The sequence below is a fragment of the Pseudophryne corroboree genome, chromosome 9 (genome assembly GCF_028390025.1).
Source record: "Pseudophryne corroboree isolate aPseCor3 chromosome 9, aPseCor3.hap2, whole genome shotgun sequence".
NCBI lineage: Eukaryota > Metazoa > Chordata > Amphibia > Anura > Myobatrachidae > Pseudophryne > Pseudophryne corroboree.
The window spans coordinates 92,591,808-92,609,870 of NC_086452.1; the positions used below are offsets into that span (position 1 = coordinate 92,591,808).

General features: G+C 47.5%; 1 protein-coding gene and 1 long non-coding RNA gene across 2 annotated transcripts in view; both read left to right on the forward strand.

Moving 5' to 3' along the window:
* The window catches only part of LOC134958740 (protein kinase C delta type-like), a 42,026-nt gene extending 36,608 nt beyond the window's left edge, over positions 1-5,418 (forward strand). The window contains exons 7-9 of the mRNA XM_063941487.1: positions 4,617-4,739; positions 5,013-5,260; positions 5,400-5,418. Coding sequence (XP_063797557.1) covers positions 4,617-4,739; positions 5,013-5,260; positions 5,400-5,418 — 390 coding nt within the window. The remainder of the gene's footprint in view (positions 1-4,616; positions 4,740-5,012; positions 5,261-5,399) is intronic.
* Positions 5,419-11,295: 5,877 nt separating this feature from the next.
* LOC134956726 (uncharacterized) lies at positions 11,296-15,990 on the forward strand. Its single transcript, XR_010186129.1, has 2 exons — positions 11,296-11,505; positions 13,742-15,990. It is a non-coding gene; the product is annotated as an uncharacterized LOC134956726 (long non-coding RNA).
* The last annotated feature ends 2,073 nt before the right edge of the window (positions 15,991-18,063 follow it).

Sequence of the window (18,063 nt, forward strand, 5' to 3'; positions counted from 1 at the left end):
AGGAACAGAAGCCCTCCCCGGCTTCTACAAAAGCCTCAGCATGACGCTGGGGCTTCTCAAGCGGACTCGGGGACGGTGGGAGGTCGTCTCAAAAATTACAGCGCGCAGTGGGCTCACTCGCAGGTAGATCCCTGGATCCTGCAGATAATATCTCAGGGGTACAGGTTGGAATTAGAGACAGATCCACCTCGCCGTTTCCTGAAGTCTGCTTTACCAACGTCCCCTTCCGAAAGGGAGACGGTTTTGGAAGCCATTCACAAGCTGTACTCTCAGCAGGTGATAGTCAAGGTACCTCTTCTACAACAAGGGAAGGGGTATTATTCCACTCTATTTGTGGTACCGAAGCCGGATGGCTCGGTAAGGCCTATTCTAAATCTGAAGTCCTTGAACCTGTACATAAAGAAGTTCAAGTTCAAGATGGAGTCACTCAGAGCAGTGATAGCGAACCTGGAAGAAGGGGACTTTATGGTATCCTTGGACATCAAGGATGCGTATCTCCACGTTCCAATTTACCCCTCACACCAGGGGTACCTCAGGTTCGTTGTACAAAACTGTCACTATCAGTTTCAGACGCTGCCGTTTGGTTTGTCCACGGCACCTCGGATCTTTACAAAGGTAATGGCCGAGATGATGATTCTTCTTCGAAGAAAAGGCGTATTAATTATCCCATACTTGGACGATCTCCTAATAAGGGCAAGGTCCAGAGAACAGCTAGAGATGGGATTAGCAATATCTCAAGAGGTGCTAAAGCAGCACGGATGGATTCTGAATATTCCAAAATCCCAATTAATGCCGACAACTCGTCTGCTGTTCCTAGGGATGATTCTGGACACGGTTCAGAAAAAGGTTTTTCTTCCCGAGGAAAAAGCCAAGGAGTTATCCGACCTGGTCAGGAATCTCCTAAAACCAGGAAAGGTGTCTGTACATCAATGCACGCATCTTCAGATGCACCTGCGGATAACCCTGTCTCCAAGGACAAGGGTATCTCTTCTGTGGTGGTTGCAGAGGGCTCATCTATTGGAGGGCCGCAGATTCGGCATACAGGATTGGATCCTGGTGACCACGGACGCCAGCCTGAGAGGCTGGGGAGCAGTCACACAAGGAAGAAACTTCCAGGGAGTGTGGTCGAGCCTGGAAAAGTCTCTTCACATAAACATTCTGGAACTAAGAGCAATCTACAATGCTCTAAGCCAGGCGGAACCTCTGCTTCAAGGAAGACCGGTGTTGATCCAGTCGGACAACATCACGGCAGTCGCCCATGTAAACAGACAGGGCGGCACAAGAAGCAGGAGTGCAATGGCAGAAGCTGCCAGGATCCTTCGCTGGGCGGAGAATCACGTGATAGCACTGTCAGCAGTGTTCATCCCGGGAGTGGACAACTGGGAAGCAGACTTCCTCAGCAGACACGATCTTCACCCGGGAGAGTGGGGACTTCATCCAGAAGTTTTCCACAAGCTAATAAACCGTTGGGAAAGACCAATGGTGGACATGATGGCGTCTCGCCTCAACAAAAAACTGGACAGGTATTGCGCCAGGTCAAGAGATCCGCAGGCAATAGCTGTGGACGCGCTGGTAACACCTTGGGTGTACCAGTCGGTGTATGTGTTTCCTCCTCTGCCTCTCATACCAAAGGTATTGAGAATCATACAGCAAAGCGGAGTAAGAACGATACTAGTGGCTCCGGATTGGCCAAGAAGGTCTTGGTACCCGGAACTTCAAGAGATGGTCACGGACGATCCGTGGCCTCTACCTCTAAGACAGGACCTGCTTCAGCAGGGACCGTGTCTATTCCAAGACTTACCGCGGCTGCGTTTGACGGCATGGCGGTTGAACGCCAGATCCTAAAAGGAAAAGGCATTCCAGAAGAAGTCATTCCTACCTTGATTAAGGCAAGAAAGGAAGTCACCGCGAAGCATTATCACCGCATTTGGTGGAAATATGTTGCGTGGTGCGAGGATCGGAGTGCTCCGACGGAGGAATTTCAACTGGGTCGTTTCCTACATTTCCTGCAATCAGGATTGTCTATGGGTCTCAAATTGGGATCTATTAAGGTTCAAATTTCGGCCCTGTCAATATTCTTCCAAAAAGAATTGGCCTCAGTTCCTGAGGTCCAGACTTTTGTCAAAGGAGTACTGCATATACAGCCTCCTGTGGTGCCTCCGGTGGCACCGTGGGATCTAAATGTAGTTTTAGATTTCCTCAAATCCCATTGGTTTGAACCACTAAAAAATGTGGATTTGAAATATCTCACATGGAAAGTGACTATGTTACTGGCCCTGGCGTCCGCCAGGAGAGTATCTGAACTGGCGGCTTTATCTTATAAAAGCCCTTATTTAATTTTCCATTCGGATAGGGCAGAGCTGCGGACGCGTCCGCATTTTCTCCCTAAGGTGGTATCAGCGTTTCACCTGAACCAGCCTATTGTAGTGCCTGCGGCTACAAGCGACTTGGAGGACTCCAAGTTGTTGGACGTTGTCAGAGCTTTAAAAATATACATTTCAAGGACGGCTGGAGTCAGAAAATCTGACTCGCTGTTTATACTGTATGCACCCAACAAGTTGGGTGCGCCTGCTTCTAAGCAGTCGATTGCTCGTTGGATTTGTAACACAATTCAACTTGCACATTCTGTGGCAGGCCTGCCACAGCCTAAATCTGTTAAGGCCCATTCCACAAGGAAGGTGGGCTCATCTTGGGCGGCTGCCCGAGGGGTCTCGGCATTACAACTCTGCCGAGCAGCTACGTGGTCAGGGGAGAACACGTTTGTAAAATTCTACAAATTTGATACCCTGGCAAAGGAGGACCTGGAGTTCTCTCATTCGGTGCTGCAGAGTCATCCGCACTCTCCCGCCCGTTTGGGAGCTTTGGTATAATCCCCATGGTCCTTTCAGGAACCCCAGCATCCACTAGGACGATAGAGAAAATAAGAATTTACTTACCGATAATTCTATTTCTCGGAGTCCGTAGTGGATGCTGGGCGCCCATCCCAAGTGCGGATTATCTGCAATACTTGTACATAGTTATTGTTAACTAATTCGGGTTATTGTTTAGGGAGCCATCTTTCAGAGGCTCCTCTGTTATCATACTGTTAACTGGGTTTAGATCACAAGTTGTACGGTGTGATTGGTGTGGCTGGTATGAGTCTTACCCGGGATTCAAAATCCTCCCTTATTGTGTACGCTCGTCCGGGCACAGTACCTAACTGGAGTCTGGAGGAGGGTCATAGGGGGAGGAGCCAGTGCACACCACCTGATCTGGAAAAGCTTTACTTTTTGTGCCCTGTCTCCTGCGGAGCCGCTATTCCCCATGGTCCTTTCAGGAACCCCAGCATCCACTACGGACTCCGAGAAATAGAATTATCGGTAAGTAAATTCTTATTTTTTCCCTTATACCATCATTTATAGTCATATCGCCAAATAAGTGCCCCCCCTCTCTGTTTTAACCCTGTTTCTGTAGTGCAGTGCAGGGGAGAGCCTGGGAGCCTTCCCACCAGCATTTCTGTGAGGGAAAATGGCGCTGTGTGCTGAGGAGAATAGGCCCCGCCCCCTTTTCGGCGGGCTTCTTCTCCCGTTTTTCTGAGACCTGGCAGGGGTTAAATACATCCATATAGCCCCCAGGGGCTATATGTGATGTATTTTTAGCCAGAATAAGGTACTATCATTGCTGCCCAGGGCGCCCCCCCCAGCGCCCTGCACCCTCAGTGACCGCTGCTATGAAGTGTGCTGACAACAATGGCGCACAGCTGCAGTGCTGTGCGCTACCTTATGAAGACTGAAAAGTCTTCTGCCGCCGGTTTCTGGACCTCTTCACTTTTCGGCATCTGCAAGGGGGTCGGCGGCGCGGCTCCGGGACGAACCCCAGGGTGAGACCTGTGTTCCGACTCCCTCTGGAGCTAATGGTGTCCAGTAGCCTAAGAAGCCAATCCATCCTGCACGCAGGTGAGTTCACTTCTCTCCCCTAAGTCCCTCGTAGCAGTGAGCCTGTTGCCAGCAGGACTCACTGAAAATAAAAAACCTAACAAACTTTTACTCTAAGCAGCTCTTTAGGAGAGCCATCTAGATTGCACCCTTCTCGGCCGGGCACAAAAATCTAACTGAGGCTTGGAGGAGGGTCATAGGGGGAGGAGCCAGTGCACACCACCTGATCCTAAAGCTTTTACTTTTGTGCCCTGTCTCCTGCGGAGCCGCTATTCCCCATGGTCCTGACGGAGTCCCCAGCATCCACTAGGACGTCAGAGAAATCTTGTTAGTCTTGAAAAAGGCTCAGATGGAGCCGAAACGTTGACACCTATTGCTGACATGCTGTTAACTGTCTCTATGTGAGACACACCAATAAAGTTTTCATCATCAAGGAAGTGGTGAGTGCCTGTATCTTTTTTCGGATATATTTTTGGATTTCTTGTGAATCTCTTATGGAGCACCGCCCAGGTTGCAAATTGGAGCAGTGAGTGTGGACTTTCTGGATATATATATATATATATATATATATGTATGTATGTATGTATCCTCCACCCAGAAAATAGAAATCTTGTGTTTGTCCCCGTAATTAGAAAAGTAAAAATGGAAAAAGTTATTAGTAAAAGCCTGGTAATGACTGTCTGTCTCTCTTCTTTCCGGTAGGTACGTTTTCGCGAAGAGAGAGCTATCGGTCATGATTGGTTTTGCTTTGGCATCATTCTCAGCAAAATGGTCAATGGAAGATCTTTTGGACCAGGCACTGAAGTCAGGAACATCATTGACGAGGTAAATGAGGACGCAGGGCGCAGCCTCTGGCTTCAGAATACCCAGGAAACAGGGCCGTCATGCCCCCGTTTTCTGGAACACTGTCCGCCAGCAGCATGTCAGTCATGCTGCAGCTTTTGTGGCACTGCGAGCAGATAGAACTCAGTAATACCAGACTGCGGCCATGGAACAATCACTTTATATTCCTCTGTGCCAGGCAGCAGAAATGTTTGTAACATGATTGTATTGAGCATCTGTACTGTACAAATCATTAAATACAAATATCTTTTTCAGCTCTTCAGTATCATGCCAGCCAGACGCCCAGGAGTGAATGATAACATCCGCCTCCATCGCTTCTTCCGGCATATCAACTGGGTCGCCTTGGAAGCCCTTGAGATGGAGCCACCATACATTCCTGCACCAGTAAGTATAAAACAGAACTTCCATGAGCTTCTGAATGCCGGTCAGCATATAGGGCCTAATTCAGGTTGGATCACAGTAAGCGATCCGACCGCACATTCTGAGACAAAGATGCAGCACATGTACAGTGCTCGTACTGCAGGAAGGCCGCAGAAAATGCGATCACCTCTGCCTGTCAATCAGGCAGAGACAGTCGCGGGGTGGGGGTGGGGGTGGGGTGGTCAATGCTCTAGAAAGTCCTTCTCCTCTCTGCACTTGTAGTTACGTAGCCTTCTCCTGAGAGTACTGAGTAGACGGACACCTTTACTTGCACCAGAGCAACCTACATCTACTGCAATACTGTGGTTATATATGGGCTGAGTGACAGTGCGTTATATTTGTGCACCTGTAATGCCTCTTCCTTTAGCTTTATATAGATATGTTGTCAGGGTCTAATATGTAACTACTGTAAATAACCTCTACAATAGGAAGTTTGGTAATTGCCTCTTTCTCTGACGTCCTAGTGGATGCTGGGGACTCCGTAAGGACCATGGGGATATAGCGGCTCCGCAGGAGACAGGGCACAATAATAAAAGCTTTAGGATCAGGTGGTGTGCACTGGCTCCTCCCCCTATGACCCTCCTCCAAGCCTCAGTTAGATTTTTGTGCCCGGCCGAGAAGGGTGCAATCTAGGTGGCTCTCCTGAGCTGCTTAGAATAAAAGTTTAAGTTAGGTTTTTTTTTCTTTCAGTGAGACCTGCTGGCAACAGGCTCACTGCTACGAGGGACTTAGGGGAGAGAAGTAAACTCACCTGCGTGCAGGATGGATTTGCTTCTTAGGCTACTGGACACCATTAGCTCCAGAGGGAGTCGAAACACAGGTCTCACCCTGGGGTTCGTCCCGGAGCCGTGCCGCCGACCCCCCTTGCAGATGCCGAAGTTGAAGAGGTCCAGAGGTCCAGAAACAGGCGGCAGAAGACTTTCAGTCTTCATAAGGTAGCGCACAGCACTGCAGCTGTGCGCCATTGTTGTCAGCACACTTCACCAACAGTCACCAACTGTCACTGAGGGTGTAGGGCGCTGGGGGGGGGCGCCCTGGGCAGCAATGTATAATACCTTTTTATGGCTAAAATACATCACATATAGCCCTTGAGGCTATATGGATGTATTTAACCCCTGCCAGATCTCACAAACTCCGGGAGAAGAGCCCGCCGAAAAGGGGGCGGGGCCTATTCTCCTCAGCACACGGCGCCATTTTCCTGCTCAGCTCTGCTGTGAGGAAGGCTCCCAGGCTCTCCCCTGCACTGCACTACAGAAACAGGGTTAAAACAGAGAGGGGGGGCACTTATTTGGCGATATGATTACATATATAAAAATGCTATAAGGGAAAACACTTGTATAAGGGGTTGTCCCTGTATAATTATAGCGTTTTTGGTGTGTGCTGGCAAACTCTCCCTCTGTCTCCCCAAAGGGCTAGTGGGGTCCTGTCCTCTATCAGAGCATTCCCTGTGTGTGTGCTGTGTGTCGGTACGTGTGTGTCGACATGTAGGAGGACGATGTTGGTGAGGAGGCGGAGCAAATTGCCTGTATTGGTGATGTCACTCTCTAGGGAGTCAACACTGGAATGGATGACTTATTTAGGAATTACGTGATAATGTCAACACGCTGCAAGGTCGGTTGACGACATGAGACGGCCGGCAAACAAATTAGTACCTGTCCAGGCGTCTCAGACACCGTCAGGGGCTTGTAAAAACGCCCATTTACCTCAGTCGGTTGACACAGACACAGACACGGACACTGACTCCAGTGTCGACGGTGAATAAACAAACGTATTTTCCTTTAGGGCCACACGTTTCATGTTAAGGGCAATGAAGGAGGTGTTACATATTTCTGATACTACAAGTACCACAAATAAGGGTATTATGTAGGGTGTGAATAAACTACTTGTAGTTTTTCCTGAATCAGATAAATTAAATGAAGTGTGTGATGATACGTGGGTTTCCTCCGATAGAAAATTATTGGCGGTATACCCTTTCCCGCCAGAAGTTAGGGCGAGTTGGGAAACACACCTTAGGGTGGATAAGGCGCTCACACGCTTATAAAAACAAGGGGCGTTACCGTCTCCAGATACGGCAGCCCTCAAGGAGCCAGCTGATAGGAAGCTGAAAAATATCCTAAAAGTATATACACACATACTGGTGTTATACTACGACCAGCAATCGCCTCAGCCTGGATGTGCAGCGCTGAGGGGGCTTGGTCGGATTTCCTGACTGAAAATATTGATACCCTTGACAGGGACAAGATTTTATTGACTATAGATGCATTTCTATATATGCGAGATGCGCAGAGGGATATTTGCATTCTGGCATCAAGAGTAGATGTGATGTCCATATCTGCCAGACGAAGACACGACAGTGGTCAGGTGATGCAGATTCCAGACGGCACATGGAAGTATTGCCGTATAAAGGGGCGGTCCATCGGACCTGGTGGCCATGGCAACAGCTGAAAAATCCACCTTTTGTTACCCCAAGTCACATCTCAGCAGAAAAGGACACAGTCTTTTCAGTCTCAGTCCTTTCGTCCCCATAAGGGCAGGCGGGCAAAAGGGCCAGTCATATCTGCCCAGGGGTAGAGGAAAGGGAAGAAGACTGCAGCAGGCAGCCCATTCCCAGGAACAGAAGCCCTCCACAGCTTCTGCCAAGTCCGCAGCATGACGCTGGGGCAGTACAAGCGGACTCAGGTGCGGTAGGGGGTCATCTCAAGAGTTTCAGCACGCAGGGGGCTCACTCACAAGTGGACTCCTGGATCCTACACGTAGTATCCCAGGTGTACATTGGAAATTCGAGACGTCTCCCCCTCACAAGTTCCTGAAGTCTGCTTTACCAACGTCTCCCTCCGACAGGGAGGCAGTATTGGGAACAATTCACAGGCTGTATTCCCAGCAGGTGATAATCAAAGTACCCCTTCTACAACAAGGGAAGGGGTATTATTCCACACTATATTGTGGTACTGAAGCCAGACGGCTCGGTGAGATCTGAAATATTTGAACACTTACATACAAGCGTTCAAATCAAGATGGAGTCACTCAGAGTAGTGATAGCGAACCAGGAAGAAGGGGACGATATGGTGTCACTGGATATCAGGGACGCTTACCTACATGTCCAAATTTGCCTTCTCACCAAGGGTACCTCAGGTTCGTGGTACAGAACTGTCACTATCAGTTCAGACGCTGCCGTTTGGATTGTCCACGGCACCCCGGGTCTTTACCAAGGTAATGGCCGAAATGATGATTCTTCTTAAAAGAAATATGGACGCTTTCCTGATAAAGGCAAGGTCCAGAGAACAGTTGGAGGTCGGAGTAGCACTATCTTAAGTAGTTCTACGACAGCACGAGTGGATTCTAAATATTCCAAAATCGCAGTTTTTTCCGACGACACGTCTACTGTTCCTAGGGATGATTCTGGACACAGTCCAGAAAAGGATGTTTTCTCCCGGAGAAGAAAGCCAGGGAGTTATCCGAGCTAGTCAGGAACCTCCTAAAACCAGGAAAAGTATCAGTGCATCATTGCACAAGGATCCTGTGAAAAATGGTGGTTTCTTACAAAGCGATCCCATTCGGTAGATTTCACGCAAGAACCTTTCCGTGGGATCTGCTGGAAAAATGGTCCGGATCGCATCTTCAGATGCATCAGCGGATAACCCTGTCTCCAAGGACAAGGGTGTTTCTTCTGCGGTGGCTGCAGAGTGCTCATCTATGAAAGGGCCGCAGATTCGGCATTCAGGACTGGGTCCTGGTGACCACGGATGCCAGCCTGAGTGGCTGGGGAGCAGTCACACAAGGAAAAAATTTCCAGAGAGTGTGATCAAGTCTGGAGACTTCTCTCCACATAAATATACTGGAGCTAAGGGCAATTTACAATGCTCTAAGCTTAGCAAGACCTCTGCTTCAAGGTCAGCCGGTATTGATCCAGTGGGACAACATCACGGCAGTCGCCCACGTAAACAGGGCGGCACAAGAAGCAGGAGGGAAATGGCAGAAACTACAAGGATTCTTCGCTGGGCGAAAAATCATGTGATAACACTCTCAGCAGTGTTCATTCCGGGAGTGGAAAACTGGGAAGCAGACTTCCTCAGCAGGCATGACCTCTACCCGGGAGAGTGGGGACTTCATCGGGAAGTCTTCCACATGATTGTAAACCGTTGGGAAAAACCAAAGGTGGACATGATGGCGTCCCGCCTGAACAAAAAACTAGACAGATATTGCGCCAGGTCAAGGGACCCTCAGGCAATAGCGGTGGACGCTCTGGTAACACTGTGGGTGTACCAGTCAGAGTATGTGTTCCCTCCTATGCCTCTCATACCAAAAGTACTGAGAATCATAAGAGGGAGATGAGTAAGAACGATACTCGTGGTTCCGGATTGGCCAAGAAGGACTTGGTACCCGAAACTTCAAGAGATGTTCACGGAAGACCCGTGGCCTCTACCTTTAAGAAAGGACCTGCTCCAGCAGGGGCCTTGTCTGTTCCAAGACTTACCGCGGCCGCGTTTGACGGCATGGCGGTTGAACGCCGGATCCTGAAAGGGCATTCCAGATGAAGTCATCCCTACCCTGGTCGAAGACAGGAAGGATGTAACCGAAAAACATTTTCACCGCATTTGGTGAAGATATGTTGCGTGGTGTGAGGCCAAGAAGGCCCCTACAGAGGAATTCCAACTGGGTCGTTTCCTACATTTCCTGAAAACAGGACTGTCTATGGGCCTAAAATTAGGGTCCATTAAGGTTCAAATTTCGGCCCTGTCGAATTTCTTCCAGAAAGAACTGGCTTTAGTGCCTGACGTTCAGATGTTTGTAAAAGGGGTACTGCATATACAGCCTCATTTTGTGCCCCAGTGGCACCTTGGGATCTCAATGTTGTTTTGAGTTTCCTAAAGTCACATTGGTTTGAACCACTCACCACTGTGGACTTAAAATATCTCACATGGAAGGTGACGATGCTATTAGCCCTGGCTTCAGCCAGGCGTGTGTCAGAATTGGCGGCTTTATCATATATAAAGCCCTTACTTAATTTTTCATTCTGACAGGGCAGAATTGAGGACTCGTCCTCAATTTCTCCTTAAGGTGTTTTCTGTTTTTCACATGAACCAACCTATTGTGGTACCTGCGGGTACTAGGGACTTGGAGGACTCCAAGTTACTTGACGTTGTCAGGGCCCTGAAAAATATGTTTCCAGGACGGCTGGAGTCAGAAAATCTGACTCGCTGTTTAGCCTGTATGCACCCAACAAGATGGGTGCTCCTGCTTCTAAGCAGACGATTGCTCGCTGGATTTGTAATACAATTCAGTTTACACATTCTGTGGCAGGCCTGCCACAGCCAAAATCTGTAAGCCCATTCCAAAAGGAAGGGGGCTCATCTTGGGCGACTGCCCGAGGGGTCTCGGCTTTACAACTTTGCCGAGCAGTTACTTGGTCAGGGGCAAACACGTTTGCTAAATTCTACAAATTTGATACCCTGGCTGAGGAGGACATGGAGTCTCTCATTCGGTGCTGCAGGGTCATCCGCACTCTCCCGCCCGTTTGGGAGCTTTGGTATAATCCCCATGGTCCTTACGGAGTCCCCAGCATCCACTAGGACGTCAGAGAAAATAAGATTTTACTTACCGATAAATCTATTTCTCGTAGTCCGTAGTGGATGCTGGGCGCCCATCCCAAGTGCGGATTGTCTGCAATACTTGTACATAGTTATTGTTACAAAAATCGGGTTATTCTTGTTGTGAGCCATCTTGTCAGAGGCTCCTTCGTTGTTATCATACTGTTAACTGGGTTCAGATCACAGGTTGTACGGTGTAATTGGTGTGGCTGGTATGAGTCTTACCCGGGATTCAATATCCTTCCTTATTATGCACGCTCGTCCGGGCACAGTATCCTAACTGAGGCTTGGAGGAGGGTCATAGGGGGAGGAGCCAGTGCACACCACCTGATCCTAAAGCTTTTATTATTGTGCCCTGTCTCCTGCGGAGCCGCTATATCCCCATGGTCCTTACGGAGTCCCCAGCATCCACTACGGACTACGAGAAATAGATTTATCGGTAAGTAAAATCTTATTTTTTCTCTCTTACAAGTCATATGAAAGATGTAATAATCACTGATACACTTTTACTTCTTATTTCTGTAGCCGACCTTTCCACCCTCTGCCTCCATAAATAACCAGCTAGCAATAATGGAGGCAGAAGAGGCCAATAATCCACCTGTAACAGCCCCCCAGCAGGACCGGTTTGCAGGGTTCTCATTTACCACCTCCACCTGGAGAACCCCCCCATAGGCACCGGGCCTACGACCGTCTGGCTGAGGCAGCAGCACTGCTGGATGCAGGAGTTGGAGTTTCTGCAGGTATGTACATTATGGATTTAGTTTTCTTCTGATTTTGTAAACATGTTTAATTGAAGTTTTCAATATTAAACGGAGGAAGGATAAAGAAAGAGAAAGGTAGATAGAGCTGGGTATAGCAGTATTGTAAGAAGCATTAATACATTTTCCTAATGGAAAGTTATACAAAAAGCTCCTCACACAAAGCAATGCAGAAACAATAACCGTCTGCAGATTATTACATAAACAGAGATATAGCGTAAGAGATATAACAATGGTAGAGGGGAATGGAGGACAGTGGGTGAGGAAAAGGGGCATGTCAGGGGTGTTACTAGAGGGAGAACAAAGGGAGGAGGAGGAAGAGTAAGGTGCACCTGCTGCATGCTCAGAAGAAGCAATGTAACCCTACATAATCCGTTGTATCATGGTCCTCCTGGTGTGTGATCCAAGGGGAAGAGACACTGGTAAATGTATTCCAGCGCTCATGAAGTATGATGTAATATACATAGATGGTATATACAGCAATAGTGTGATCAGTGCATTGGAATACATGTATGGTAGTAGTAATGTAGAGAACTCAGTTACATATATAACCTGACTTCTCTGCATTACTACTATCATATAGGAGGGGGGAATTCTGTGTTTGTGTCTGGATCAGCCCTTCCCTTGCAAGCACTTCCAATAGGCCAATACATTGATTTGCCCAACTTGTCACTTGTGTATCACTAATTTATTTTCCTGCCTACTATTAATTGCCGTTATTTTCCCATATTACACTTTCTTCTAAAACAAGCATCACGTGACATTAATCATGAGTGAGGGGACTGTAGGGGATGTGGACCGTCATTACTGTATGTTTCCCTTTTACATATCAATGCTTTTATTACAATGAGTATTTGTGCACCTAGTAAGACACTTTTATCAAAAGTGCCTGGTTGATACAAAAGCCGTCCTACTGAAAGAACATCTCTGACTTTCCAGCATCTTGTGAGAACCTGTAAAAGAAAGATCCTTAAGCAGGGAAGAGACTCTGTGACCTCTTGCTAGCCAGAGAATGCCTCTGTAGATTCTCAGTCTCCGCCCCTTCAGTCTCATTGATATATTGTGTCCAGTAAATGCAGCCACCCAACATTTAGGTGGTCATTTCGAGTTGATCGCAGCAGCAATTTTGTTAGCAGTTGGGTAAAACCATGTGCACTGCAGGAGGGGCAGATATAACGTGCGGAGAGAGTTAGATTTGGGTGTGGGGTGTTCAAACTGGAATCTAGATTGCAGTGTAAGAATAAAGCAGCCAGTATTTACCCTGCACAGAAACAAAATAACCCACCCAAATCTAACTCTCTCTACAAATGTTATATCTGCCCCCCCGCAGTGCACATGGGCCCTCATTCCGAGTTGTTCGTTCGCAAGCTGCTTTTAGCAGCATTGCACACGCTAAGCCGCCTCCTACTGGGAGTGAATCTTAGCTTCTTAAAATTGCAAACGAAAGATTCTCAAATTTGCGATTACACACCTCTTAGCAGTTTCGGAGTAGCTCCAGACTTACTCGGCATCTGCGATCAGTTCAGTGCTCGTCGTTCCTGGTCTGACGTCACAAACACACCCAGCGTTCGTCCAGACACTCCTCCGTTTCTCCAGCCACTCCCGCGTTTTTCCCAGAAACGGTAGCATTTTTTTCACACACACCCATAAAACGGCCTGTTTCCGCCCAGAAACACCCACTTCCTGTCAATCACACTCCGATCGCCTGAACGAAGAAAAAGCCGTGAGTAAAATACCTAACTGCATAGCAAATTTACTTGGCGCAGTCGCAGTGCGAACATTGCGCATGCGCACTAAGCGGAAAATCGCTGCGATGCGAAAAAATTTACAGAGCGAACAACTCGGAATGACCACCATGGTTTTACCCAATTGCTAACAAACTTGCTGCTGCGATCAACTTAGAATTACCCCCTTAGTTACAAACACTCTGTTCCATCCAGCTTTTCCCATTACGATGTTGCTCCACACCATTGAAATAGGCCCCCCTTGATGTGCAGGTCCAGGTGCTTACTTTATAAATGAGCGCATTACTGCAAAAAGAAGCATCACAAAGCATCTTATGTTCTGCGGAGCCGTCATGTTGCACTGTACTAAGGATTGTTTAAAAAAAGTCTATATTTTTTCTGCATGGAGTTAAAGATGTATATTATGTTATATTGTATCTTGTACGAAGATGTTACCAATGTACTGATATTTTTTTTTTTTTTTTATTATATAGAACATCTGTGATAAGAAGATTGATTACAACTTGGAAGATTGTTTATTATTTTCTTATTTTTTATAAGTTTTTAAATTTAACTTTTTTTAAATTTGAATATTAACATTTTTTAAATTTACATTTTCAAATTTAGTGGGAGGGTATTTTATAATGAAACAATTTTAAATTTTACTATTTTTACATTTTTGTATTTACAATTTTACATTTACATTTTAATTATTAGATTTTATAAGTATTATGTAAATTTTATTTAAAAGTTTAAATTTTTTTATATTTTTCAATTTTAAATTTTTTTGAATACAAGCATAACATCAGGTGTGTGATGGGCCGGCTATAGGGGATGGTTGGAGGCCGGTATTTTTTTTTTTTTTTTTTAACATTAACATTTTAATAGTTAGGGGCCCATTTATCAAATAATATTTGTGCTATACCTGCTGCAATCCCTCCATTTCTGCCCGCAGCAACATTCCCCATTGGTTTCTATGGGGGATGCGATGCTGGCCAATGTATCAATATCGGGAACGCAAAGCATTCCCAATATTGGGGGTAATTCAAAGTTGATCGTAGATGTGCTAAATTTAGCACATCTACGACCCTTTACTTTGACATGCGGGGGGACGCCCAGCACAGGGCTAGTCCGCCCCGCATGTCAGGCCCTGCTCCCCCCTACATAGGTACAGAATCATCGCACAGCGGTGATGCTTTTGTACCTGACATGTAGCTCCCTGCCAGCACAGCTCCTGCTAGCTGGCAGAGGGCTAACTGCCATGTCCCGGGTCGCAGCGGCTGCGTATGACATCACGCAGCCACTGCGGCCCGCCCACCCAACAGTCCAGACACGCCTCCATTGTTAGGACCGTGCCCCACCAACGGCGTTCTAAGGCTGTTGGTACGCCCCCTCCCGTCCTGCGACTGCCTCTGCCTGTCAATCAGGCGATCGCACCAGTGAGATGCTTTCTCATCTCACTGGCTGCACATGCACAGTGCACCACCGCGCGAGCGTACTGCGCATAGTAATTCAGACAGCAATCCCTGCCGATGCAGCAATGCAGTCTGAATTACCTCCATTGTCCCTCCAGTATTGCTGTAGCCCATTGTAGCCTATGGGCTATGGATCGCGAAAAGAAGATCCGGCTGGGTTCCCTGGGAACTCTCCGCCGGAAATGCCCTGTGCATTGCGGTCACCCCCACAGCTACCGCAATCTTTTGATTGCGATAGCCTATTGTAGCCTATGGGCTACAGATCGCGAAAAGTAAATCCATCTGGGTTCCCTGGGAACCCTCCATCTGAAATGCCTCTGTGCACGCATGCACAGGGGGCCTAATTCAGATCTGTTCGCTCGCTATTTTTTGCAGCGCTGTGAACAGATAGACACCACCTATAGGGGAGTGTATTTAAGCTTTGCAAGTGTGCGAACGCGTGTGCAGCCGCCCTGTATAAAAACAGCTTGTGCAGTTTCTGAGTAGCTCTGACCTTACTCAGCCGCTGCAATCACTTCAGCCTATTCGAGCCCGGAATTGATGTCTGACACCCGCCCTGCAAACACCTCGACACACCTGTGTTTTTCCAACCGCTCCCAGAAAACGGTCAGTTGCCACCCACAAACACCCTCTTCCTGTCAATCTCCTTGTGAACGGCTGTGCGAATGGTTTCTTTGCTAGAACCAGTGCACAACAACAATCCGCTTTGTAACCATACGGCGCGCCTGCGCATTGTGGTGCATACACATGCGCAGTAGTTACCTGATTGCTGGGCAGCGAAAAACGCTAGCGAGCGAACAGATCTGAATTAGGCCCAGGATCCCTGTCCCTGCGGGTGCCACGTGATACATTCACACATATTGCAATGCGATTCTGGGTGTTAAGATCCAGTCCAGATCGCATTATATGCAACCCTTGATAAATGGGCCCCTAAGTGAGTTAAAATGTATTTTTCCATCAAACCATAACAACACAAAATAAGGTGTGTGATTGGCCCGGCTAGAGGGGGCGGTTTGGAGGCCGGCTTTTTTTTTTTTTTTTTTTTTTTAACATTTAGATTTTAATTTTTAGTGTCCTACTATATATATCTGTGTGAGATACACAGTTTATTTTTATCCAGTTAGGTTTTTTTAGGGATGGGGTTCTAGGCTTTGCTGTACCAGAGGTGACACTGTCTGTGTAGTCACATTGCTCATTTCTTTTTATTATAAAAGAATAATTTATTATAAATATTTTTATTATTTGAATAAATTTGGTGTTTAAATGTTTTTGCTGTCATTTGTCTTTCTTTCTTTACTTAGTTGCTCCAGGCCTTTATTTCTCCCTCTCTAGCTTTTGTTCTTTATGCTGCTCCCTGTACTCCTTATCCGTTCTTCCTATTCTCCCTGTCCTCCTTCTTTTGGTGGAACCAGCATGCAGCGCCCCCACCGCCAGATTGCAGCCACTGCCCGTCTGACTGACTCCTGTCACCTGACATGGGACCGCAACATGCTGTGGCTTGCTGGATGCGGCCAGCACTGTTGCTCCCAGGGGGGTCTGCATAGGCGTGCGCAGCACATTTTATTAGGGGGTGCACCATCGGAGGGGTGTGTATAGCACCGCCTTATGGGCGTGTCTAGCACCATCCATTGATGGTCAGCGCATATAAAATATCCACCCTTGTACCAATCCTAATAAAGCAGATACATTGTCAGATGTTGTGGTGTGCACCAAACAAACACCCCTGATGGCACTCACTGCAATTATACTGCTCCTCCTCAGCCTGGTCTGGCTCCCCCTCTCTTTCCCCTGCAAGCTGCTGAAGCTTACTTACAAGTCAGTCACTCACTGACACTGACAGTCACAGACTAGTACTGCTGCTGCTGCTGGAAAAACGACTGACGTGTCAATGATACTGCTGACCGCCTGCCAGTATTGAATTTGTCTTCCTAAGAGGAAAGCTGGCTGCATGCTGATCCTTATCAGTGGCTGGCGTTGGCATAGCACTGAAGGAGAGAGGTGGGCATGTGGCGGGTGTGGCAGGAGGGCGTGCGAGCATGTTTTTGTACATGGAGTTTGAAATAGAGATGAGCGCCTGAAATTTTTCGGGTTTTGTGTTTTGGTTTTGGGTTCGGTTCCGCGGCCGTGTTTTGGGTTCGAACGCGTTTTGGCAAAACCTCACCGAATTATTTTTGTCGGATTCGGGTGTGTTTTGGATTCGGGTGTTTTTTTCAAAAAACCCTAAAAAACAGCTTAAATCATAGAATTTGGGGGTAATTTTGATCCCAAAGTATTATTAACCTCAAAAAACATAATTTACACTCATTTTCAGCCTATTCTGAACACATCACACCTCACAATATTATTTTTAGTCCTAAAATTTGCACCGAGGTCGCTGTGTGAGTAAGATAAGCGACCCTAGTGGCCGACACAAACACCGGGCCCATCTAGGAGTGGCACTGCAGTGTCACGCAGGATGTCCCTTCCAAAAAACCCTCCCCAAACAGCACATGACGCAAAGAAAAAAAGAGGCGCAATGAGGTAGCTGTGTGAGTAAGATTAGCGACCCTAGTGGCCGACACAAACACCGGGCCCATCTAGGAGTGGCACTGCAGTGTCACGCAGGATGGCCCTTCCAAAAAACCCTCCCCAAACAGCACATGACGCAAAGAAAAAAAGAGGCGCAATGAGGTAGCTGTGTGAGTAAGATTAGCGACCCTAGTGGCCGACACAAACACCGGGCCCATCTAGGAGTGGCACTGCAGTGTCACGCAGGATGGCCCTTCCAAAAAACCCTCCCCAAACAGCACATGATGCAAAGAAAAAAAGAGGCGCAATGAGGTAGCTGACTGTGTGAGTAAGATTAGCGACCCTAGTGGCCGACACAAACACCGGGCACATCTAGGAGTGGCACTGCAGTGTCACGCAGGATGTCCCTTCCAAAAAACCCTCCCCAAACAGCACATGACGCAAAGAAAAAAAGAGGCGCAATGAGGTAGCTGTGTGAGTAAGATTAGCGACCCTAGTGGCCGACACAAACACCGGGCCCATCTAGGAGTGGCACTGCAGTGTCACGCAGGATGTCCCTTCCAAAAAACCCTCCCCAATCAGCACATGATGCAAAGAAAAAGAAAAGAAAAAAGAGGTGCAAGATGGAATTATCCTTGGGCCCTCCCACCCACCCTTATGTTGTATAAACAAAACAGGACATGCACACTTTAACCAACCCATCATTTCAGTGACAGGGTCTGCCACACGACTGTGACTGATATGACGGGTTGGTTTGGACCCCCCCCAAAAAAGAAGCAATTAATCTCTCCTTGCACAAACTGGCTCTACAGAGGCAAGATGTCCACCTCATC